Source organism: Desmodus rotundus, chromosome 3 (genome assembly GCF_022682495.2).
Source record: "Desmodus rotundus isolate HL8 chromosome 3, HLdesRot8A.1, whole genome shotgun sequence".
NCBI classification, from domain to species: domain Eukaryota; kingdom Metazoa; phylum Chordata; class Mammalia; order Chiroptera; family Phyllostomidae; genus Desmodus; species Desmodus rotundus.
In genome coordinates this window covers 172,747,283-172,774,153 of record NC_071389.1, presented here as the reverse complement: position 1 = coordinate 172,774,153, position 26,871 = coordinate 172,747,283, and the positions used below count along the sequence as shown (strand labels likewise).

At 40.7% G+C, this 26,871-nt stretch overlaps 2 protein-coding genes across 6 annotated transcripts in view; one reads left to right on the top strand and one right to left on the bottom strand.

Moving 5' to 3' along the window:
- Nucleotides 1-12,428, top strand: part of PIK3C2G (phosphatidylinositol-4-phosphate 3-kinase catalytic subunit type 2 gamma) — a 280,978-nt gene extending 268,550 nt beyond the window's left edge. For 4 of the 5 annotated variants that reach the window (XM_071221070.1, XM_071221071.1, XM_053921758.1 and 1 more), the window contains one exon: nt 1,357-2,239. In XM_071221070.1, the coding sequence (XP_071077171.1) occupies nt 1,357-1,509 (153 nt within the window). In that variant the 3' untranslated portion in view covers nt 1,510-2,239. Of the gene's footprint in view, nt 1-1,356; nt 2,240-4,797; nt 5,093-12,020 lie in introns of those variants that run through there. The other variant, XR_011651038.1, reaches the window with a different exon arrangement.
- A 9,707-nt stretch (nt 12,429-22,135) lies between these two features.
- PLCZ1 (phospholipase C zeta 1) overlaps nt 22,136-26,871 on the bottom strand; it is a 34,763-nt gene continuing 30,027 nt past the window's right edge. Inside the window, exons 12-13 of the mRNA XM_024575917.2 lie at nt 23,005-23,154; nt 22,136-22,221 (exon numbers count right to left, since the gene is read on the bottom strand). Coding sequence (XP_024431685.2) covers nt 22,136-22,221; nt 23,005-23,154 — 236 coding nt within the window. The remainder of the gene's footprint in view (nt 22,222-23,004; nt 23,155-26,871) is intronic.

Sequence of the window (26,871 nt, the reverse complement as noted above, 5' to 3'; positions counted from 1 at the left end):
GAAATGGGATTATTTGAATGAGCAGTCCTAGGAAACCGGAAAGACAACCTCCTGTCTGGAATGTGAGCAAGATTCTGAAAGAGGAGGTAGCCGGGGGCTGTCGTGTGAAGCAGGGTGGATGGGGTTAACACATTCTATATTGGATCTCACACCCTTGATGGAGTTATTATTTATTTGACAAGCGAGTCGTTGTTCAGAGCAGCTAACAGACTTTGAACAGAATTTCACTGATAAATTAATGGCTCACAAATGACAGGCAAAATCCAGTATCATGGATCAGAAACCACATCCATACACAGGGAGGAAGCCTCGCTGTCACTCAAAGGACTTCCCCCTAAGTTGTTCTCTCTGCTTCTTTTGTGCACCTATAGGGAACTCTTTTTTCTATCTTGTAGCTTGTTACACAGAGCAAGCAAATTTGAAGCAGCACGTGAAACTGCTTTCCTAAATGTGTTCAAGGAGTTTCCTTGAGAAGCACATTGGATTTACACACAGCTCCCCACTCCTTTCATGATGCATAACTAGCTTCTGGAGAGTACTACGCTTTCAGTCTGTACCACTGCAGGCAGCCAGGGTACTGTCTGTGACTTAACTTACTTCCTGGATATTATAAAACACAATTAAACATATCCCTTAAAAAAATAGTTATATGACTAGTAAGTGAAAAAGAGCAAGACACAAAACTGTATATACAGCTTAATTACAATGTAGATTCATAAAATGTGATTATTTATAGAGAACAAACAGAACATCAGAATGCTCTGTAATTATCTCCCAATGGTAGAAATATAAATATTTGCTTTCTCTTTTTGTTCTTTTTTGTTTCATTAACATTTTAATTCATGAGCATGTATTTTCATAATAAAAAATAAAGCAATTTTAAATAGATTAAAGAAACCAGAGTGACTTCTCCACATGTAGAAACAAGTATTGCTGTACTGCATTAAAATAGCACAAGGAAGTCATGGAAATTGGTCTGCTTTCCTCATTAGCCTTCACCAAAGAAAGACAGTGTTCAAGCTCCGCTGCTGCACCAAAAATTCAAGGACAGTTAAAAGGTGAAGTGTATTTACTAGAGCATGATTTACCGACCTATTAAATGAGGGATGGACAATTATTAATGAAATCGAGAGTGTATTCTAAGCCTCTTATAAAAATATTATTTCACTAAACTTCACTATTGTAGCAGAATCTTTAGCTTTTTAGAATTAGAGTTAGAAATGAAGGATCCTAACATTAACCTATCCATTCCAAAGTACAAGATATTAGCAGCTAAATATTTATATTAAACACAATATTTTGAAAGGTGCATTTAGCGTGTCTGATTTATATTTTCATGCTTCCTTTCCCTTTCAGGTGGTATATGAAAAAGTCACAGAGCTCCAAGGACATGGCTTAATGCTAATTGTGAAGAGCAAAACCACCTTTGTGGGAGCCATTAACATCCAACTTCACAGTGTCCCACTCAACGAGGAAAAATGGTACCCACTGGGAAACACTATAATGTGACCACTGCTGTGAAAATGTGCATTATTCATTAACTGCTTGGGGGGTGGTTTTTTTTTCCACTTCTGGGCATCTCTATCATGAGCAGGACATTTTTGTTGTGAAAGATAGTGTAATGTATTAAGGACACAAGAAAAAGAAGCCAGAATCAATCTTCTGTTGTCAGTGAGTCTCTACCAGCATTTCACTCTTTTTAATGCTTTCTCCTTAAATAGAATGCCAATTGTACAGAATTCAATACGTAAAGTAATGCAGGACCTTTAATTTAAATACATCTGTTAAACCAAACATAAGTTCACACTTTCTTTTAACTGTGTGCCTAGTTAAAAGCAATAATTTTAATGTATTTTCTAAGAAACAGGAAAATAAATAAATCTCACTAATTTAAGACATAATTATATCTGCAATAGATTTTTTAAATTTGAACTATTTCTGTTTCTTTTACCTGAGGAGATAGATCAGATAAAATATTTCTACAAGCAACGTCCAAGATGTTATTTCCTATGTTGTCCTCTAGGATTTTTATAATTTTGAATCTTACGTTTAAGTCTTTAATCCATTTAGAATTTATTCTTGTGTGTGGTGTGACAAGGTGGGTGATGTAGTTTCATTTTTCTGCATGTATCTGTCCAGTTTCCCAACACCATTTATTGAATAAACTCTCTTTAGCCCACTGTATGTGCTTGCTTCCTCTGTCGAATATTGACTGTAAAGTTGAGGGTTTTTTCTGGGCTCTCTGTTCTGTTCCATTGATCTACGTGGCTGTGTTTATGCCAGTACCGTGTTGTTTGCATTACTATGGCCTTATAGCACAGCTTGATACTAGGTAGTGTGATTCCTCCAACTTCATTCTTCCTTCTCAAGATCATTGTTGCTATTCAGGGCCTTTTGAGGTTCTCTATAAATTTTTGAAATATTTGTTCTAGTTCTGTAAAACACATCATTGGTGTCTTGATAGGAATTTCATTGAATCTATAGATTTTTGTGGGTAATATGGACATTTTAACGATGTTAATTCTGCCTGTTCATGAACATGATAAAACTTACTTGCATAAAAACTTACTTCTTCAATTTCTTTCTTCAGTGTCTTATAACTTTCCAATACAGGTCTTTAATATCCTTGGTTAAATATTTTATTATTATGATGCAATTGTAAAAGGTATTGTTTTCTTAGTTTCCCTTTCTGAGAGGTCATTTTTGATGTATATAAATGCAACTGATTTCCAGATATCTATTTTGTATCCTGCTACTTTACTGAATTCAGTGATCAGTTCTAGTAATTTTTTGGTGAAATCTTTAGGGTTCTCTATGTACACTCATATCATGTCATTTTCATGCTCGTCTGCCTATTGAAATCACATGTATCTAGTCTAACAGGTGGAATCATGTATGCAGAAGGTTGCTTCACAGATCTCATGTGAGAAGATCCCTGAAGTTGTTATCTGTTGGCATGTGGAGACCCCTGCTCAGCATCCCTCATCCATGTGGACCAGGACTGGTGGATCCTGTCCCCTCTCCATGGACGTTAGTGTTCTTACCAGTGCCCAGCTATTTCATCAGTGCTCTGATGGGTGGTCTGGAAAACACATCTTTGGGAAATTGTGCAAGAGTTTCTGTGGGGTAGCCCCCTGGGGTGAGCCCTGCCCGGTGAAGGGGGGCACCTGTGAAATGTGCACAGGTCCTGCACACTGTCCTCCCACAGGAGAGGCCTTTCCCTTTTCTCTGCAGGGGATCTGCTGGGGCCTCTGCTTCCTCGCTCTGTGCCCAGGGCTGGCTGCCGCCAGACCAGGAGCCTGCCAGTCGGATGGGGATGGTGCTCTCTCCCGAGTGTTGATAGTGTGTGGGCCCCATCGGGGAGGTCAGGAACCTGTGACGTGTAGTGGCGTGAGCACTGCTTCTTGCTGGAAGTGCACACACTTGTCCCTTGTCCCTGCAGAAAACACAGACTTTTGAGAATTTGCTGCATGGCAGGGATGTTAAACCTTTCTCTGGTCTTGGGGTGTGAGGAACGCTTTCCAGCTTGTGATTTGTCTTTTCAGATTTCTGCAGTTTTCTTTTGTTTTGTTTTGGGCACAGAATGAGCCAGGTGTTTTCCAACTAGCTTGTGCCTCTGGGGTCTCTGCCCCGAGGCTATGCGCACACTTGCTAAAAGGGCTTTTTTTTACATCTGGTCTCTAATCTATCTGTGATTTCCTTTTCAAATAACAAAAATGCTATTTCAGATATAATCAAACAAATATATGTGGGCAGACACAAAAAGGCACCTAATGTAAGATTCCATGTATGGGAAGCACCCAGAATAGGTAAAGAAGCAGAGACAGGAAGCAGATCAGGGGTCGCCAGGGGCAGGAGGAGCAGGGAGTGAGCACCTTTGATGCAGGGTTCCTGTTGGGGAGAGGGAATGCCCTGCAGATGGACAGTGGTGACACTGGAATCGGGAAGGTACGTCATGCTCAGGACCGGCACAATTTACAATACAAACAGTAACTTGTATTTATAACTTAAAATGAATCACACCCTGGAAAACTGAAGGATAAATAGAGAAAAAAAGAAAAGATAAACCTTCCAAAACCCCCAAAGAATAATAATGAAATAAAACACTGAATCACACCATGGAGGAAAAATAAAACATAGCAGTAAAAGAAAAATGGTTAAAGAATGGAGATAAAACAAATTCTGATAGGAGAGCGAGAGCAGGATCAACATGTAGCTCTAGAGCTGACCCTGATGCATTTTCCAGAGGCAGCTCCTCCTCTGGGGCAGGAACCAGAGATGGTTTGAAGGAGGGCTCCTCAAGCAGGCATGGGGGGCCTCAGTCAGGTCAGGTCAGTCTATGTCTCAAGCCATGACCTCAGAAGAGGCAAGGATGAATGTATTTCACACTGAGGCCTCCAATGGGTCTGGACTCAGCCTAGACGCCTCTGGCCCTTGTCACAGCAGACCCCAGAGGTAACACAAGGAGGCCCAGGGTGGTTTTGTTCCAGCCAGGCCACCACTCTGATCACACTGAGCAGCTCTAAGACCCCTACTTGTGTGAGCGTGTGTGTGTTTATGAGAAGTTGATGAGAACACTGGTGGGCCGCTCATGCTCACACACCAAGTCAAGCCTGGCAGGGTGGATATGGATGGGGCCCTTTGCACGAGGTTTATCCTGAGCCCTGGTGGAGGTCTGTGAAAACACTGGGCTGGGCCTGATGCTAAAGTGGAAAGTCCTGTGGGCAGAAGCAGCAGTAACTAGGGCTGAGTAGGGCTTGAAACCTCTCAACCAGCTACTGGTCACTGTCATTGCAGAGCTCAACCCTGTTCATGGAGGAGCAACAGGTGGTCGATGAAGACGCACAGCCCATCTCTACCAGTCAGGGAAAGGAACTCCACACTACTGAGACCCAGAGCAACCCTGAAATCACTATCACCACCCAGGAATCTGGGGTACCGGGGCCCCTTCGTGGATGGAAAAGAACATCTTGCCTGAAGCTGCCCAGGCTCCACAGAAAGAAGATAACTTCCAAAGCCAACATGGAACAGGTTGCCCATATGAAACAAATAGGGCCAGATGACCTGGACTCCAAAATGGCAGAGTCTAAGGGTGAGAAGGTGGGGCAGGTGGGGTGGGAGTGGCAGTGAAGCTGCAGGAAAGCTTGTGGGGAAAGGTCGGTGCCAGACACACAGGGAGCACCCACAGTGGCTGGCCACAGACCACCCATCCGCTAGACTGTCCATGGGGAGGACATGCTGGGGTGGGTCCTGGGCTGTGGCTTCCCTGGAAGGCTCGAGCTTTGTCTGTCAGTGGGAGGTGCATGGAAATGCAGGCACGTGAGTGATCTTTTGTCCTCTCAGAACTTCAGAACAAAGCTGGGAGGACCAGCTGGTTGACAAACAACCAGGGCCTGTCTCCAACAGTGATGAGAAGATTCACTGCACTGCTGAGGACCACAGCAGGCCTAAAGTGATTCTGGCCAACCAGGGGTCTAGGATACAAGGTCCAGTGAAAGGATGGAGAAAGACACCTACCCTAAACATACCCAACCTCAACTCAATCCTAACAGTTTTTGTCTGCAACCTGGAATATGGTCCCCATTTTAAACAAACTAGACCCGATGACCTGAAGCCTAAGGAAGCAGACACCAGGGTGAGAAGGTGGGAGGGGATGGGGTAGGAGTGTACTGGAGGCCAGTTGTGGTGAGGAGTCGGTGTCAGACACACTAAATACCAAAAAAGGCTCCAAAAAGACCTGCCTCAAAAGTGCCATCTACTGGACTCTCCACAGAAAGGGCAAGTTGGGGTGGGATGTTAGTGGTAGCGTTTCTGGAAGGCTCTGGCTGTGTTCTGTGTTTGCGGGACCATTGGAAATGTACGCATGTGAGTGGTATCTTCTCCTCTCACAACTCCAGCACCCAGCCAGATGAAATGGCCAATCAATGAAGATCTCAGCCCCATTACTAGCTGTGAGGGGCAAGTTGGCCAAGCCACTGAGGGCAAAAACAAAACAGAGGTCACCGTCGGCAGTGAAGCACCTGGGGAATCATGCCCCTTGCCTGCTCAGAAAAATGACACCACCCTCGAAGCCTCCTAGGGGCCACAGGAAGATGAAAATTCCTGTGGCCAAAATGGAGCAGGATGCCAACCTTAATAGAAGGGACAGAGGGTTACAGACAAAGGATTCAGGGCCAAAGGGTTAGAAATTGGGGGATATCATGGTGGGATTGGGAAGGATTCCTCTTGATCTTAACCAGGATGACTTCGTGTCAGATACACAGGAAGAACCCTCAGAGGTGGTCCAGAGGCAGAGACTGGCCGCATACCACCCATATGTTTGTCCATCAGGAGGTCATCCTGGGTTGTGTCTGGAGCTGAGGCTTCTCTGGAAAGTTCCAGCTCTCTTCTGTCTTTTTGGGAACCATTAGACATGCAAGCGTGTGTTTTACCATTTTCCATTTCACAACTTTAGCAGGAGCCCAGGAAGCTCAGCCAGCTCCTCCTTCAGCACCGATATCTAGTTTCTCTCAGCTGGATGCTGGGGCATAGCAGGAGGCCATTCCAGTCCTGGGGAGGTGCCCACTTCTATTGTAGCGCCACATCCAGCAGCCGCTCCTGCAGTGGCTCTGGAGTCAGGTCCAGCCTGAACTTCATCTCCCGACTAGAATGAGTTCCTACCATGTCTGCCTGAAGAATCCTCCCTGAATCCTGCCCTTTTCCCTGCCAAGGAGGAAGAGCTGCCTCTGAAAAATACACTAGAGTCAGTTCTAGAGGTGATTTTTATTCAACCGGCTCTCCCATTCCTACCTGAATTTATTTTATCTCACCTCTGTGACCTTGTTCAGTATCCTTCCTGTTTTCCTTTTCTACAGGGCAGGCTTCATTTGCAGTATTAAATAAGTTATTATAATATTATAAATTGTGCCATTTGTGAGCATGACATACATTCACGATGCTGTGCAAGCATCACCACTATCCATTTGCTGATGTTCCATCACCCAAAGAAATCCCTGCACCAGAAGTGCTACGCCCCACTCCGCCTGTCCCTGGCAACTCCTGATTGCTCTGTGTCTTCCTTTACCTCTTCTGGATGATTCCTAAAGATGCAGTGTTACAGTAGGTGCCTTGTAGTCTTGCTCACATATTTTTGTCATTTAAAGGAATATTCCAGATGGGTTAGAGATCAGATGTAAAAAAATAAGCCCTTCTGGATATGTGTGCATAACGTCGAGGTGGAAAGTTCTTTGCTAATTGTGTGTGCCGGGCTGGAGGCCAGTGATGACTCTATGCATACTGTGCCCTCTTTCTGAGTCTTCTCTGCAGAAGCACCCTCCTCTCCCCAGCCTCCAGCGTTGGAGTGTCCCAGGGCTCACTCCTTGGTCCTCTTCTCCATCATCCTATATTCCCTGATAATCTCAAGCACTCGCGTGGCTTTAAGTATCAGCTGTGTGCTCCTGAGTTACAGCTTTATAACTCCCGTCCAGAATTCCTCCCAAATTTTAGAGTTCCATACTGACTGCCTACTCAGTAGTCCCCTTGAAAATCTGATACCTTAAACTCAGAATATCCAAAACTAAACTCTGGTTTTAATGAGTAAAACCTGTTTTAAAGAGCAAAAAAAAAACCTTAAAGTAATCCTTGATTCCCTCCATCCCCTTCAGTATAATTCAGTCCATCAGGAACTCTCATTGGCTCTACCTTCAAAATATATCCCGAATCCAAGGACGTGTCACTCTCTATTGCCACCTCTCTGTATCACCTTTGGCCCAGATCACCACAGCTGTTTTCTACAGGGTCTCCTTGTTTCTGGGTTTACCTGCCCTCCCTCATAGACTATTCTCAACACAGCCCCTGGAATGATCCTGTCATTCTCCTGCTCAAAACTCTGCAGGAGGTTCCAATCTCAAAGTAAAAGCCCAAACCTTTAAAATAACCTAAAAGTCCTATGTGATCCGGCCTCCCACCAGCTACCTCTCTGACTGCAACTCCCATTATACCCTCCTGTGTTCATAGCGCAGAAGCAACACCCGCTTCCCCTCTGTTCCCGAGCCCTCTAGGCATGCTCACCCTGGAATCTTTATCAGACAACCCCTTCTTCAAAAACGTGCTTTATATCCACATATATCCACTTGCCTAACTCTCTCACCTCTTTCAAGTCTTGATTAAATGTTTCCAGTGCTGTCAGGCCTGGCCGGACCACTTTATATAATATCATAACCTTCCCTATCCTCAGACACACACCAGATCCTTCCCACTCTGCTCTCCTTTTTTCTTTTTTTTTATTGCATTCATCAATTTGAATGTTATATAAATTCACTTATTTATTTGGTTTATTATTTAAGTCACAAGTAGCAAACACAAGGCCCGTGGGCCAAATCCGGCCCTCCACCTTGTTTTGTCCGGTCTGGCACCTTGTTTCTACCTGGCGGCAGCACCAAGCTCTCACTTAACTGTCAAGGAGTGGTTACATTCCTACAGTCTTAAAATTACATTCGGCCCTTTGAAGGCAACAGCGAGGCTGATGTGGCCCCCGGTGAAAATAAATTTGACACCCCTGATTTAAGCTATGCCTCTTTTCACTAGACTATAAATCCCAAGATTATAGGGAAGTTTTTTTTTTTTTACTAAAAGTATAGCCTTAAAGAGAATCCTGCCTAAGAGTTGTAACTCAGCAATACCCAGAACCCTCATTTTAGACCACATTCTTGGTACCCAGGACCCCCCAAATCCCTGTCTGGTTGGCTTTTGGAGGCCTTTTCTACATTGTGAGCAATGCCTAGGCCCCAGTGGTGGCCAAGGAGAGGCTGTTGCAGAGAATATGGATGCAGCTTGAATGTGCCAGCTGGAGCACCCACAAATGCGCGTGAGGCCACCCCCAGTGCAGGGGGGAGCCGGGCAGAAGGAAAAAGCAGGGCATTCAGGAGCCTCCAGGATAGGAGCCAGCCTTTCTGAGGCTACCATAATCCAGCACGGATCTCCAAGAATTCCATGAATTCTAAATTAAAACCTGTCCTTCCGGGTATTTATGAAGGTATGTACTTGTCACAGAGAAGAAAACACATTGTATTTAACAACCTGTTAGCTTCATTTATAACTTTTAAAATTAAGCAGATAGCATATGAGTATTATGGTTTGAATTATGTTCTCTCAAAATTCATGTTGAATTCCTAACCCCAAGTAATCTCACAATATGAACTTATTCACAAATAAGATCACTACAGATGTAATTAGTTAAAACAAAGTCAACTAGAGTAGGGTGAGCCCCTGATGCATTATGAATGTTGTCCTTTTAAAAAGGGAAAATTTAAACACAGGCCTGCAGACTGGGAAAAAGTAACGGTGTGAGCATAAAGGAAGAGATCGGGCCGATGCATCCACGAGCCAAGGAATGCCAGAGATGGCACCGAACTGCCCGAAGCTAGGAGGGAGCCATGCAACAGATTGCCCCTCACAGCCCACAGAAGAAACCACCCATAGCAACCTTCTGGAGTTCTGGGCTCCAGAACTGTGAGACAAAAAATGTCTGTTATGTAAGACTCTCAGTGTGTGGTTCTTAGTTACGGCAGCCCTAGCTAACTCATACATTGGGTTTTCATTTGTTTTCTTGTTCCAGCCCATAAATATCTGTCACTATTAAGAGTCTATTAAGAGTTGACACTTAATAAGTATTCATGAATTAATTCCTAAACAAATGATTCAGTAACACACCAGTGAACAATAATAACAAGATCCCTAATCTTAAGTCTCATTCATATTATGCTTTAAAGCTCCTTTAGCCTTTTTATACTTGTATTTTATTTACGCTCTGTGAGAAGTCTAATGAAGTGGGAGAGGGAAAGGTTATTATTTATTTAGAGAGTGATAACATTTAAATGCCTCATAGCAGCATAACTTTTATATATGTGTGTATATGTGTGTGTGTGTGTATATATATATATATATATAGAGAGAGAGAGAGAGGGAGAGAGAGAGAGAATATTTTTAAGTGGATGTGAGGGACCTGAAACACTAGACAACTGGCCACCTCCATATACCCCGACCCTTTTGAAGATTTTTATCTTCAAAATCCCTAAGAAACCTCCACCTAAACACGACCTAAAAGAAACTGAGAATCACAGATGCAACAAATATGTTTCAGGGTCGGGATTTGATCCCCACAGTTAATGGATTATTGAGGAGATGCCACTAGTTACATAGTATCTTGGCCAGAAGTGGAGAGTCGATAGCATACGGAGAAATTCGAGTACCTGAAGCAATCACTGAGCATCCTTCATGTTGTAACACAACTGTCACAGAGTAAGATATATTTCCTAGCACTGGATCCTGTATGCTTTCAATACATTTCAGTTAAAGTGATTAAGCCTTAACCAAAGCTTTTTCTTTAGAAAGAATGTTAAGGCCAATACAACATCAACACAGAGGTTTCAGTGAGCCGGGGAACACACCGTAGACTTTAAGGCGTCGGAAAGCATGACCTGTGGATTCAGTAACCTTGGTAATTTCTAATGGCCTGCACTGCACCACATGACTAGTTAAAGGGATGTGCACTAAACCCTAGGCTTTAATGAGAACTGGTTACATAAGATTTAGTCCTCGGAACAAAATAGACTATAAGGAAAAGACAAACCATTTTTATTTTCTTAAATAAGCTTTTAAAGAATTGGGTGATAGAATAACACTGGCTGCTCTCTTTAATCAAGTTCTCAGCCAGATCTCAAACTACTAAGCTAGAAATTTAAAGAGTGTGGAATTCAAAATGTGCTACAAATTCTAGTGAAGCAAGAGCTTAAAATTCTTAGCTCCAAACACAGGTATGCCTGCCTACTATATCAACTTCCCCAAACTGTGTCCCTGAGTGTGTACTGTTCTGAACTGACTCTAGGGTGAGACAGTGCTGGCCAAGACCAAAGAAATTCATGTGTCCGTCCATAGACTGAGCCACCTCAACAACACAGTCTCAAGAAGCTCTGGGTGTAATAACTAAAGAAACTCTGATTATGAGAGTTCAGAGACTTAAATACAGCTGCTATCGCAGGAGAAAGATAGATTTATATTAATATTTAAATCAAAAGAAACAGAGACTGTTTTTATAAAAAGAGCATGTCCTCTTCCTAGGCTGAGGTCAAAAAATAACTAACAGATTATTAAGTGCCCTTAAACTGAGAAAGCAATTGAAAGGTCTGCGGCCATCAGACTCTGGCTCTGAGTTTGTGATTTACCCCAGGATTCAGGAAGAAATTGGATGAGTTTGAAAAAGAGCTTATTCCCTACTGTCAGAACAAGGGTAGTGGAAGAAGGAAAATAAAGTAGATGTCAAACTGAGTAGTCACGAGAAAGATATTTCCTGAGTTCTTAAAACATAGGCTGGGCAGACATGAAGGGGAAATGAGATGCTAAGAGCCACAAAAGGCAACTACAAGATTTAAATGCTGATACACTCAAGTCCAACTTCTCGTGGACAAGGTAATAGAAAAGGGCAATAAATTCCCATTGTTAATGGTTCACAAAAGAAGACTGGTACCTAAAAAAATCAATCAGATAAAAAGAGGAAATGTCTTGACAAGCAAATGCAATTATATCCCAGAGAGACCTAAGATCAGAAATTTTAATAAAGATCCTTCTTGAAGCAGTAGCTCTTTTAAAAACCATTGGAAAACCATCCATTAAAAACTGGTGGAGTGGTTAAGTGGTTAAGAAAATCAAGATAGATTTAAGAGGAAAATCCAGGAAGACGTGTGTAATGGACTCAAAGAATTATTGTGAGTTTTAAAGGAACAGAATTATTGCCAAGGGGGGTTCCCTGAGGAAACATATGTAGAAAATATATAGAACCGATACTCTAAGAGGAAATAAAGCAAAGAAAGGGCTTATTAAAGGGAAATCAGACAAGGTGGTTAGAGATTAAGATGATTTGGATCAGGCATAAGTTTGATAGGAATATTATCTTTTAGGTGGAACTATCCTACTCAAAAGGATCGAGATGGTGAAGACTGGTTTCTTTCTTTTTTTTTTTAATTTTTATTGTTATTCAATTACAGTTGTCTGCCTTTTCTCCCCATCCCTCCACTGAAGACTGGTTTCAACAAGGAATGTGTAATACACATGGAACTCACTGCTTTTAGAAAGTTAGAGAAACAAATGTCTGGGCCAGGAAGCAAAGGAAAAGTCAAAAAGGTACCCAGGTCCAAGAAACAATTTTATTCTTATGTGAGCTAGAGAAGACACCCCTATAAAACCTGAATAAAAAGTTATAGACCCAACGGAAACGATCTGAAAAGAATACAGAAATAATAAGAGGGCAAAAGTACCAAAGGTGTGCCCTACGTCATCAGAAAAAGTCCTTAACTGAATAATATACTCTTCAAGATTTATGAAATTTTAAAACAGAGAAAAGAAGTTGTTCTGAAGATCAGATGGCAAGAATATTAATCATCCCTTGACTCCTATTGTTCACAAACAGCTATAGCTTCAGGTAAGGAACCTACTGCCAGTGATCCACCAGCTGAAACCCATGTGTTCATGGGGGTGAAAATGACACCCTAGGACAGAGGAGCCACCTGGAAGAGCTCCCAATGACCGAGGCTGGGACAGGTTGGGCAAGTCGTGTGAAATTACAACCTAAACATAAAATAGTTATCCATGAGTCCATATTGATGTAAATAATTGCATAAGCCAATAAATGGAGGAAGAGACAAATCTCCAGTGCGAAAGCATTCCAAATAATTTATGTAGATGTCACATCTAGAAGATGGAACTACTCACTCTTTAGGTGTGGACTGTACGTAGTGACTCCCTTCCAAAGTATCTTACGGAAAGTGGGGGAAAGGCAACTTTACAGTGGAGAAACTTGACAAACACTCTGTCGGTCAAGTAACGAATGAAGGTCAATATCAAAAGTAAAAAGTCATATGGCTAGTGTGTACCTTTAATAAGGTTTGATGAAAATGGCCGTTACTTCTGAGGTCTTTCTTTCAAAAACTCACAACTCTGGTTTAATCATGAGAAAAACATCACTAAAATCCCAAATTGACAAATACTTGTCTAGAACTTCCCAAAACCAGCAGACCCATCAAAATGAAAGCATATCTGAAGGAAACTGTCACAGCCAAGAGGAGCCTTAGGAGACATGACTACAAAATGGAATGTGTATCCTAGATGGGACCCTGGAACTGGAAAATGAAACTGGATGAAAATTTCAAAAAACTGACTGAACTATGGACTTCAGTTAAAAATAATGTGATGAGCATGCCATACTAATAAAGATGTTAATATTTGTGCAGAGTGACGTTATAGAGATGGTGGACTAGGGAACTCCAAAGGTCCATTCATTCCTCCACAAAAAACAAACTGGCAAAACCTGTCAGAACTTTATTGTAACTGTAAAAACTAATTAAATTTTACAGCAACAAAATGATGCTTAATAAACTGGTGCATTTTAATAACGGGGCCTGGTGACACTTAACTGGCCCTGGTCCTAACCCTGGTTCCCCAGCTCACTGGCATAAGTTCCTAATATGGAGGAAGTAGAACAGGCTTTATTCTAAGAGAACTTTGGTGGTTTCTTTTGACCTCTTTGGTGTTCCCTGAAGGACAAACTCAAAGCGCTTGTCTTTATTTTACTTACCTCAGAACTCTCCCCGTGTTGAGGTGGCTATTCAGGGAGCATTTGATAAAAACATATAAGGCCAAATGGACTAGCTGGGGACACGGGATGACAGTTGAGCAAACAATAGACCGACTAAAAATCTGGGAGGAAAGGTCAGGGAAAAAGTTGCTTTGGAGAAGAAAGGCATGGACAAGCTTTCCTAGGAATGGTGAGAACACACACATGCCCAGGGCAGGAGCGTGTGCAGCAAAGACCCCAGAAGGGAAAAAGCCCTTGTCTTTGACTGACCTTCAGGCTCCATGCGAACAGCAAGTGAAGGTTAAGGCAGAGTTGCAAGCTTCCAGGCTGAGTGTTAAAGGCATTCCCCAACACACACACACACACACACACACACACACACACACAGGCCATACACAAGACTGGAAGGCTGTTAGATGTTTTTTTATTTAATCTTTTGGTTCCAAGAGTTTAAGAAAATTTCTGTCAAATCACTTGTTGACCACCATGCTAGGAGAACAGAGACTTCAGTGGCCGTAGACAATAAAGAACACGGACTTTTACCATCTAGTTCAGAAAGCTCACTAAACCACTACTATAGTAAGATGCAACAACAAAGTCCAATGAAGGGAAGGAAAATGAAATCTCAAAAAAGCTGAGAAATGTCTTTGAGCCCTGGGCTCAAATCCAGTTCCAGCTTAACTTCCAAGTCCACACAACTTCTGTTAACTTCCTGTTAACACCTGTTAACTTCCAAGACCGCACAACTTCTACCACACCATTCTGCCACAGATGAGGGACGCAGCCCAGGGCTCTCCCAGATTACTTTCCCAGTGAACAGAATGGGGTGGAGAGTGGGGTGAAGGGCCAGGGAAAACTTTGGCTTGAGGAGGAACAGAAGAAATGGGAAGATTTTCACTTGAGATCTACCTGTAGGAGACAGTACCCAAAACATAATCAGATTTTTGATGTAGTCAAAATTAATACTTAACATCTCTTACTTACAATTCTGCTTAAAGAATCTCTCTGTCTCTTTCTCAAGCTCAACCAATATTATCAGAAACTCCCCAGCCCCGGCCATCTCCTTATTATCCTCACCTCTTATCCTCTCAGAGACTACCACTAGGTAGTGGAATTCAAGGGAAAAAAAAGTGCAGCTGCATTCTCAATAATGCCTTTTATATAATCCCACATTAAATATAACACTTCATAAGTACAAACATATATCAGCTCTTATAAAATAGATTTAAATTTACCAGGAAGTTCCATACTGATAAGATAGCACTTATTTCTTAAAAAGATGAAGAATCTGATACATCTTTACCATTTTACCAGTTTACTAGTCTCTTATTGAGGTGATCAAAGAATATTTTTGAAAAGAAAACCTTGCTTATCTATTAAAATCAGATAGAACACTACCTACACAGGAAGCATCAAAATTCCTGAGATACGAGAGGGACAGAAAGCAGGACTGTACCTGCCATCCATCCCCACTGGAGCTCCAGGGCTGCAGCCCTCCAGCCCCTGGCTTCCCCAGGGAGACCACACCTGCTGCACAATCTTCCGACACACTGAAGTCCGGACCAACATCCTGGGGAAGTTCACGGATTGGAGGGTAACTCTTTTTCCTTCTGTAAGGTGCTGCTCACCTCAGGCCCACTCACCAGCAGCCCCCGAAAGGCATTTATTACTCACTGCACAGAAGTGCTCAAACCTCATAGCTAGGCTTTTTGTCCAGCGATGTGCCTGCTGACATATTCCAGGCCTGTTCTGCTCTCTGATGCATGTCTGCCAACTCATGCAGAAGCAGCTCACCCAGGCAAAAGAAAATCCGACTGAGCTATTTACATTTCCAATTATAAATGTAAGCAGAAACCAAAAATATCAGTTGATATGTGAGCAAATAGCAAGATAATAGAAGAGAAGCTCCAGGTAAGTTCTCAGAGTAACTTCCCCCACTGAAAAATCTAATGCAAAAGAAATGATAACTATTATTATCATTTCTAGCTAATAGCTAATATATATATGACATTCATGTTAAGGCACTGTTCCAAATTATTTATGGGCATTTGTTAATTCAATCCTTGTAAAAATGGTAATTCTCCTGATTCCCTTAATGCAAAAACTGGAAAAAAAAAATGAGTATTTTGCCCATGGTCCCACACCTAGTAGGTAGCAGAGGAATGAGCCTAGAAAATCAAGTGCCAGAATCCATTCCTTTTTGATTATATTTACATTATATTTCCTTTCAATTATACTTAGGTACTTTTTGCAAATTTTATGTGGTAGGCACAATAGTAAGCATTTTGCATACATTATTTAATCTTTACAATAAATCTGTTTAGTAGGTATATTAACCTTAATTTTTTAAAAATCTAATTCAGTGAGATCCTAGAAGATATTGTCTTAGCCAGCTGTGGCTGCTTTAACAAAATACCATAGACTGGGTGGTTTAAACAACAGACATTTACTTCTCACAGTTCTGGAGACTGGGAAGTCCAAGATCAAAGTGCCAGTAGACACAGCTCTCAGACTTGCAGACAGTCGCCTTTTCACTGCCACCTCACACAGCAGAAAGAAAACACTCTGATGTTTTTTCCTCTTCCTGTGAAAGCTCTAATTCCATCCTGGGGGCACCATCTTCATGACCTCATCTAAACTGAATTGGCTCCCAAAGGCCTCCCTCCTAATATGACCACATTAGGGGTTAGGGCTTAGGGCTTTAACATATGAATTTGGGAGGAACACAAACATTCAGTCCACAAAAGAAATCCAAATTTAAAATAGAAATATGCTACTTTGAAACACGATCAATATAAAAACAAAGTTTTTAAGATATGAGTTTTTCAGTAAAGTTTTTCCATCTCTAATTGCTACATTTTTTTCACAATCACAAAAATTATACACACATCAATACCAGAATGCACACTGCCCAAATCAGACTATTAATTAGACGTCCCAGTTGTCTGTATTACAGAGAACTGAAGGTGAGTTTCAATATTATCTAGTTCAGAAACATCACTTTTAAAGAAGATTAAATAAGCAATGAGAGGTGAAGAGCCCACCCCAGACATCTTCGATATGTTATATTGAACACATTGCATAGCCTCTTCAACCTTTAGTGTCTTCCTCTGAAAATTGTCCTAAGATTTCTATAATGGTTAAACTTTTTTAGTGCATGTAAATATGGTTAGTGAATAACACATGACTTTATTGCTATTATTATTATCATCATCATCATTGGTAGCAGACAGAGGTCTCCTGATGCCCACCCAGTTCACTGTTCTTTTTAGAGTATCACCCTGACCCATTTTAAGAATATTTTTCTAAACAACAACCAGAAAACATTAGGTAATGTTTATATTATCAGAGAGTCTTTCAAATGTGCTCCTTTACATGATCATAGCAGTGAGGAAGCTTTAATTTGGGAAAAATCACTTAAGAAAAACATACTTTATATTTACATTTACTATGAGAAACTAAGTAACATGTGTGAAAGCATTTTGTAAACTGCTACATGCTATACAAATAACATACAAGGTTGGCCCAAAAAAAGTCCAACCATTGTTAATATAATGAGAATGGTTTGCATGACATCAATGTAAGCTAGCAGCCAAGGAGAGGGGACTAGAATGAGCATGTGTGGACAATGATGACTTCACTGTACTAGTCAGTAGGGGTTGTAGGCACCATTGAGTGAGCATGTGTACTGTTTGGCTATCACACTGAAAATGACTGAGCAAATAGAGCAACGGATCTACATAAAATTTTGTGTTAAGCATGAACATTCCTCCATGGAAACTATTCAGATGACTCAGAAGGCCACAGCTATGGGTACCTGGTGATTGGCAGCTTCATCATGACAACACGCCCACTCATGCATCGTGTCTGGTGCAGAGCTTTCTGGCGAAACATCAAATCACCCAGGTGACTCAGACCCCTACACCCCAGATTTGATGCCCTGCAACCTCTGGTTTTTCCCAAAACTAACCTTTGAAAGAGATTTCAGATTATCAATGAAATTCAGGAAAATACAATGGGGCAGCTGATAGCGACCGGAAGAACTGTGTGAAGTCTCAAGGTGCCTACTTCAAAGGGGACTGAGGCATCATTGTCCTATGTATTATGTTTCTTGTATGTTGTATCTTCTTCAATAAATGTCCCTATTTTTCACAGTATATGGCTGGATTCTTCTGGACAGACCTCACATAGTTTTTTGGACTGACTCCATAATAGAGTGAAAAAGATTGAGAAAAAATAGACACATATCAGAAAAACAGAATGTGACCATGGCATCTGTGGGTAATAAGGGATGGTATACAAGTGAGTCAGCATAATGGACACAGCTTGAACTGGACTAGAGCAAAAGGGAGGCTGGCACTCCAGAGCTATACCACCCATAGAGCAGGCCCAGCCCCATGTGGCGACTTGAATTTAAGTTAATTGAAATGAAACATGACTTAGTGGCACTGGCCACATCACGGGTACACACTAATCACATCACAAGCGGGAAATAATTGCATGTAGTTAGTGGCTGCCTGCCCTACTGACCAAAGAAGATATAGAACAAGTCCACCATCACAGACAATTCTATGATATGCAGAGTCCTAAAGAAATGATGAGGCAAGATTTGAAATTTGAAATTTGTTTCAAAGAACAAAAAGAATTTAAAAAAGAATATTTTATTTCATAGTTGACTATGATTCATAGGCTTATAGTTTTCAATACTTCCCAGGTTATCAGAATTAGCATATGTTACTTCAGAAAACTGTTTGTGCTACTGTTTTGTAATGAGAAAATACAGTTGTCTTCTCATTCTAACTCAATTCTCAGCAATTCTCTTACTTACTGTCTCTTCTACAACCCAATCCTAACCCCCTCAAGCTCAATCTTCATTGGCTTTTGATTTCTTCTCTACTTTTACTATGTTATATGCTAGCTACCTTATTTCTCAGGTTATTTAATATGTTATCTTTGATCATGTAAGTTTCAACACAGAGTTTGAAATTTAAGTTAAATAACTTGAAAAAGAGTGGGGTGGAGGGATGGGGAGAAAAGGCAGACAACCGTAATTGAATAACAATAAAATATTTTTTAATTTAAAAAAAGAAAGAAATAGAGAAAACTATTATAAATCTTGAGTGCACCAACTATTTAAAAAATAAATTTGTACCATTTAATATACTTTTAACATTCCATATGCTGGAGGCTAATTTCTATCCCCACTATTCAACATACTTGAAGGACTATAAAAGAAAATCATAACATTTGTCTTAATTTTTTCATTTGTTTTTCTGACTCTGACTTTCTTGTTGACCAAAACCCAGAAAGGAGGCAAGTCACACTGAGGAACATGACCATTCAAAGGTGACTTCATTGGGAGAAACCAGAGGAATACATACCTTAAACTTACTCTCTCCCCTCCCTCAGTCTCCTGGTGGCCTCTCCCCATGGCTCTGCATTTCTAAAAAGTCCCCAGATTATGCTGTTGTTAATAGTCTGAGGACCATACTTAGAGAACATTGCATTTGAATAACCTGAAGAGCTTTTTAAAAATCATAATACCCAAGCATGCCATGTTTATTTCATGAAAATGTCTAAAAAAAAACTGTAAAGGTTCTAGATGAGTCCAGTGTGCAGAGAAGTTTGAGAACCACTGGAAAAGACTAAGAACAAAAATAATTATCTGGGTATTCTAAATAGACAAATCTAAAATTTCGAGCACAAATCCATTCTTTGTTTTGGTTGGATTTCTATAATTTACTAACTTCAGAATAAAATATGTAATATATACATATATGTATGAGCATGTGTGCATGTTCATGCATATGTGTTTGTATACACGGTACATTGTGTGTGTTTGCTGTGCATAAATTAGTTTTAATTAATCTTTCAAAGAAAGAAGTTAGCATTCTAAAAGTCTAATTAGGAATGCATATTCTGTAGGAGGTCACTATAAGGGCTTTAAATATTCCTGCCTGTACCCACCACACAAGCAAGCATGTCAATTAGCATAAAGGATATTAGAACTAGTTTTTCATTGGTTAAATGAATGGCTGTCAGGATATGAGGTTTGGCCATAAATATTGTTTATGCAATATTTAGCAATTCAAGTTTCTAGCTAGCTCAGAAGCCCACACAATCTACAAGGGCAGTCTTATGCCTAGCACGCCACTCATCTTCTGTCCTTCCATTTACAGAGGCTCACAGAACCGAATCTATTTAGAGGATTGCCTAATCCTAGTATTAGAACACATATTGTCATATCTGGGTCAAGTTAAAACCTTTTGTGTACCATTGATGCAAGTTATTGGGCAAGGATGCCCAAAAGAGGGATGAGACTGTACTATTTTTTAGGGTTTGTATTTTATCAACTTGAACACTTTGTGTGTTCAAGCATGATTATAGAATGGTTTTGTGTTTTTTCTTGACCCATTGCAGTCACAGCATAACCCTGTCTGGAGTTGATGCTCTGTGGCATTGTTTATATTCAACAGGTGAACAACACGGCCTACCTTGAGTGCCAGGCCAGCTCCTGGCAACCCCAAAGCCTCCCTGATCCTGCAAAATCGGTCCCTCTTTTATCAGTTATATGGAAACATCAACCAAGGAATATAACCTAATACAGGATTTCATAATGACTTCCTTGAGAAACTGAGACTTTAAAAGTTAAAAGGTCTTCTGTTGCCACAGCCCAGTGGTTCATTTGGTCTTTTCTTCTGCTTTCTTCCAATCCTCAAAAATACTTCTTCCTATCAGTGAATTATGTATAGAAAGCACACATCAAAACCAGCTTCTTACACCGTTCCGAATCTCCTCTAATGTAAGAGCATTCCTCGACTGCGGATTTTCTATGGGTAGTATCTGTTAAAAGTTTCTTGTGAGAAAATGATGATGATGATGATGGTTATACCTGTTCAATTTAAAGGTAAAGTCAATGGTAAATAATGCATACATATAAAGAACAAGAGATGTTTAAAGAAACCACAGATCATTGGACAAGAAATAAAATAATCTAATGTTTCCTTTCAAAATTGTGTTTCTAAGTAGAGTGAATATTAAAAAATGAGTTGAGTTTTGATACCTGAAAAAAGGTGAAAAAGAAAATATTTCTTATTTCCTTTTATTTCAAATCTTGTTAGTATACATGATTTTTTAAAATGTTTATCCTGCTGCAGTATTGATAAACTCTCCTACAAAACTATATTCAAGTCTCATACAGTTCCATATCTTCAAAAGACTTTAGGAGGTTAGAGAAAATTAAAGCCTTGGGTTGATGGAGTGAACATCCCATCTGCTGTTAGGCTGAATAATAGATGATGTAAACAAACCCTTCCATTATCTGGTGAAATGGAAGCACCCCTCTGAGAATTGGCTGTGCGTCTCTACTGGGAAGAGTGTACCCTGATCTTAGATGTGGAGAGCTCATGAGGGAGATCTGGGTAATTGCACAATGAGTAATTTCTTACTACATATGGTTTGGATATTAGAATTCCCAGAGGCATTTTTATTTTGAATATATAATTCCAAGGATACAGTATGGTAACAGTAGAACATGACAAATGGGTTATTTTGCATTTTTCTGTCATCGGTGTACATCTCAAACAGTCATTTTTATTTTTGTTACAAGTTCAGATTTGAAATCAACAAATACTTGTGAGGGCCCTGTAATTTGTCAAAACTTGTGCAGAGTGCTTTTACCTCACTACCATGCCACAGTGTGATAGAATAAGTGATAAGCCTGGTTTGGGGAAGAGCAGTTAATAAGGGACCATAATCTTCCATACATAAAACTTAGTAAAGCGAAGTCCTGCTGATAGCGATAAGCTGAGCATAGGGAACAGCACAGGAACCTCATCTGTGATCTAGAGACAACCTTCAAAGCACGTTCAGTAAGATTCAGAATTACTGCTAATCCATTCAGAGATCCACACATGCAAATCCACATGGCAGATCTCTTCTATAGATACGGAGTCTGAACACAGTTTGAATGCAAATCAATTTCATGCACACTCATAAAAATGTCGGTGTAATTACAGGCTACCAAATCCTCAGCACAGCATGTAAGAACTAGCCTGAGAACAAACGGGCTAATCGCTCTCTAAGCTACAAAAAGGACACAAAATACCTGGAAATCTAATTCTTTCCCAGTACAATATACAGTAGTAGGTGTCTAGAAGTTAAAACACTCTTAGACTTCACATTTCTTTTATACTGCCAAGTATTTGGCAACATATACAATCAGACATTTTTCAATTGTACATTTTACTGATTAAAAATTATACAAGCCCGCCGGAAGAGCAGCCTCAGCAGCAGACGGGCAGGCGACACTGGCTGACAGGAAGGCCACACTGAGTCAGGATCCTCTGAAATCTGTTTCCTTTTTCCCACTGCTCTCTTTTGCATATTTACAAGTGAATTTACTCAATAGTTCTGTTTTGTAAATAATCATTTTGCTCTATGTATTTAAAAAGGAAAAAATATGTGAACATTTATTTTGGCTGTTTTATTGTGATATATAGGTAATAATATGCCAGGTACTATTAGTTGCTATCTGACATACCAAACATAAACAAACAGTGAAGCAGGCTCCAGACTCTCACCAGTTCTGGAAAACAAAGGAACGTGACGGTAACCTGCGAAAGGAATCATATCTAATTAGAACACGAAAAATAAATGACGCAGCCATGGCCCTTACAGTGCTACTGCGAAAGAATATGTCTTTACTAAGCATACCATACAAACTCTGATTGCACAGTTATGTTCATCTTGTATGTTAATTTTCCAAAAAATGAGATATATTAAGTTTCCATTCTGACTTCCTACTGAGTAACACTGAGGACACAGCTCATGCTTCTCCTCCTTCAAAGTGCAGCACCTCCACCTCCAAAATTAGCCACCACCCTTCTGCGCCAGACTCTGCTCCCTGGTCCGTCTCAGGTGGTGTTAGAGAAGGAAAGTCTCTGAGACGAGGTAACTGGGAGGCCAATGTAAATCAACCCACAAGGTGACTGCAATATACAGGCAGCCTTGAAAAGAGTCGAAAAAAGGATCGTCTTGGGTTCTCAGTCTCTTCTCAGGTAGGAAGAATGAGACCGCTTCTCCCTTCTCTTTGATTCCCATCCTTCTTGTTTATGGTCACCGTGGCTATTCCTAACTGAAACAAAAATTCTACGATCCCGGTAAAGAAATGCTCACACATGCCAAGTTTGTCTAATGAGTCTCCCTAGAGATCCTGCCCTCCAATCCCACCTTCCATATGAGAATGTATTTCTGTAATCCCACTTAGAGAAAATGTGTCAATACACAAAATTTCCCTTACATAGAGCTGTCATGGATGGAGCTATTTGTAACAAGTACGGCTTTAGTAATTTCAAGTTATAATTAACTGTCAATTGTCTTACTTTTAGGAATATTACCTTTGCTCATGCATAGAACTGGCAAAGTATATTGCCCAAGAAATTCATTTCCAGCTATTAAATTTTGATTTTCCACAGCAAAACGTATCAATGCCAATTCTGGCACCTGAATAATAAATGTAAATGTTTCATTCCATCTTGGACTAAAAGCTGAAACATAAAAGAATAGAATTAAAGAATCATAGACTGCATTTCTAGGGAAAAATTCATATCAATTTTTCAAAAATTTTTCTTCACTTTAATAACAATAACTTGTGTTTTAGAGCACTTCAATTTTTAACGCACCTATTGAGAAAATTATGACAATAACAATATTTATTTGGTGTTCGCTATTGCTGGGCAGTGCTAAGAACTTTAGGTAGATAATCACACTTGATCCCCTCCTGAACATCATCAGGGTTATTACTACCCACATTCACAGGTGAAAAAACTGAGCCAGAGAGATGCTACATATATTCTTAAGGGTTTCACATATACAACCATTAAGTGGTAGGTAAAGAATTCAAGCAAATGAAGTCTAAGTTCAGAGCAGAAATGTTTAATCACTATGCAATATGACTGCTGTGTTTACACATTTCATTGACAAAGAGTTGAGCATGAAGAAGTAACATCATTTTTCTATACCAGGTCTTACCATAGGCAGAGAGCTCCGTGAATAGTTGTTGGACTGAAAGCCAGATAATAAGTGCTTAAAAGCCAGCTCTTGTTCATTTGTTTGACTAAGTGTTAATTTTAAAAGACCAAAGTTGAATTTCCAGTCAAGATGGCAGCACAGGTAAACATGGCTCACGTCCTCCCACAACCACAGCAAAATCATAACTAAAATACGGAACAACCATCACACAGAGCCGTCAAAAATCGAGTTGAATGGAAGTCTGATGACTACAGAATTCAAGAAGCCACATCCATCCAGACCTGGTAGGAGGGGCTGAGAGTAGAATGGGCTGGTCCCACATCCATGTGTGGTGGATAAAAATTCAGGAGGGATATCTCAGGAGCAAGGAGTCCTAGCCCCACACCAGGCCTCCCAGCCCAAAGTTTTAGTGCCAGGAAGATGAGACCCCATAACTTCTAGCTGCAAAAACCAGTGGGGATTGAGTCTATGAAATAAACTTCTAGAGACCCAAGCAGTTCCTCTTAGAGAATCCACATACAGATTTACTCAGATTTATTCCCTCTGAGCTCCAACACTAGGGTAGCAGCTTGAAAGGCACAAGTGGCATACAGGGAGGAACTGAAGCACCTGGCATCAAGGGAAGAGCTGGTGGACAACTTTCTCCTAGAGAGAAAAGCAAGCAGAGGCCATTGTCCCTTTTCTGAACCCTCCCCTCACAGAGCCACAGAGCCAGCAGGCTGGTGCCATATCTGATACTCTATCACCATGACTAACACTCTTTGCCTCACCCTAGAGATCCCCAGAGACTCCACCTCACCCAACTTACAAGCCCACCCAAGCTGCCTTTCCATATGAATGTCTGTTCTTTTTTTTTAAATTTTTATTGTTATTCAGTTACAGTTGTATGCCTTTTCTCCCCATCCCTCCACCCCACCCCAGCTGAACCCACCTCCCTCCCCCACCTCCACCCTCCCACTTGGTTCTATCCATGTGTCCTTTATAGTAGTTCCTGTAATCCCCTCTTCCCACTGTCCACCCCCCCTGCCCTGGCTATTGTTAGATTGTTCTTAACTTCAATGTCTCTGGTTATATTTTGTTTGCTTTTTTCTTTTGTTGATTATGTTCCAGTTAAAGTTAAGATGAATGTCTGCTCTTGATTCATGCTTCGCAGCTTTCTAAATCTTCTCAAACAAGCAGCGCCAGCCTCAGTGAGCCCTCAGTCCCCACACCTCTTGTTAAGTGGCTCCAAGCTGGGCACTAGCAGCAACCAGTCTAGATTCACAACTTGGTTTTGCCTCGGAATTTCCAAGCCCAGAACAAGTAGCAGCCATCTCATATTGCTTTATAGCTCAGACAGGGTGGTCCCAGGGCAAAACACAGGTGGGGGCTGACCATGACCTGCACTACCCAGGAAACTCCAGAGCCTGTGCACCCACCCAGTGGACAGCTGCAGACCATGTCAGAACTCCACCACCCTGCCCCTACACAGCTGATCGTCCACGGAAAACAGAAGTTGGTGGTCAGTGGTCACATCCAGTTCTTGCAGCTGACTGGCCCGGCTAAATTCCTCCCACTGACCTGCCAACAGCAGTCAAGGCTCAACTACAAGAGAAGGGTGTACTCAGCCTACATAAAGGGCACACCTCAAGTATGCAGCTTGGGTGATAAGGGAGGCTGTGCCACTGGACCCTATGTCAATAGCTTTCTTTCTTTGAGTTACAGCACCCAAAAAATTGAAGCTAATTACACATTACCCATGTTTTCTACGGTATGTCTGTGGTCATAAGTGCACATTTACTAGTTAGTAATCCAGGATGCAGTCTATGCCCAGAAAATAGTAAAGTAATTGACTCATACTGAAATAATAGTTGTATTACCTGGTCCTAAGAAGAGAAATAACCCCATGAGGGCCAGGTTTAAGAGTTAGAGCTTTATAGACACTGCAAAATGTCTGCACAGAATTCTCATACTGATTATTCCACTTCCTCCATCCTACCTCACTCCCATCTATCTACTCTGCCCCTGCCACACACACATCCACAAAAACCAAGCATATTCTATGAGGAACTCATTTTAGTCATTAAAGTAGTAAAACAGAACACCAAATGTGATAGTTACGAATATAGTTTTCTGTAGCATGCCCAAAAATAATTACTTTCTCACCTAATCCAAATGTGATGTTTTCTTCCGAGATGCTCGTGCTTTGCATTACACTACCATCACCCACCCTGGTAGCTAAGCTGCCGTGGAATCCCTCTTGTCCAGCAAGCTAAACTTTTATTGCTGCTACTCTTTTTTACTTACACCCTCCATTCATTTTCTCATGCCACAGTCCTTCCTTATAACTTGACTCTTACATCCTCTAAATGTGAAATTATATCCTGACTCTATTTTGTATTTTTCATTGCCCTCTCATAGACTCCTTTCTACCTAATCTGCAGAAGTAGCAAGGATATAACACTAACAGAGCAGAGTTACATTCCTGAGTTTTTTTTCCATTTCCTATACAAAAGAACAATTCTAACACCTTACCACGGTTTTCATGATTTTTCATGGCTAACCCCAGGAGAACTTTCTTATTTATCTCACACTAATCTTTCTTAGTAACCTGTGTTCCACTTATCTGGAACTTCTTTACTTTTTCCTCACCATGTTTGAATTTTGTCCTCTCCATGGGTTAGCACTCATATTATTCCTTTTGCCTTAAATGTTCTTATCCTCAACATCTGTAAAAAATTCTACTCATTCTCCGAGAACTATCTCCAAATTTGCCCCTATCACTACAATTCTTTGTATTTTCCTTAAGGCACATATAATTCATTACCATAAAAGTTTTATTTGTATCTCAATTTCCTTACTGAATTGTAAACTATTTATAATAGAGTTAGTTGGCACATACCTAATGATACACTTAAGAAACCAAGATTGTAAGTTTCTTGATACTTAGCACCCGGCTTTTAACATAATTGGCTCAGTAATATTTGAGGAACCAAATTGAACTTCTGCAAGAATAGCCCCATAAAACCCAAAGAATATTACAGTATTATTACAAGAAGTGCAGTGAGTAGTGAAATGTTCTCTGTGCACTTCACAATGAAGAGTCAAGTAGGAGGAGAGAGAGAACAAGAGATAGAGTCCTAAAAGCTTCCTGATGTTAGCAGTCACCAATCATAGATGCTGCTATTGTAATGTGCCTTCAACTCTAAGGGGTCCCAATTAAGTCATTACCAATGTCCTTTCCATTGATAACA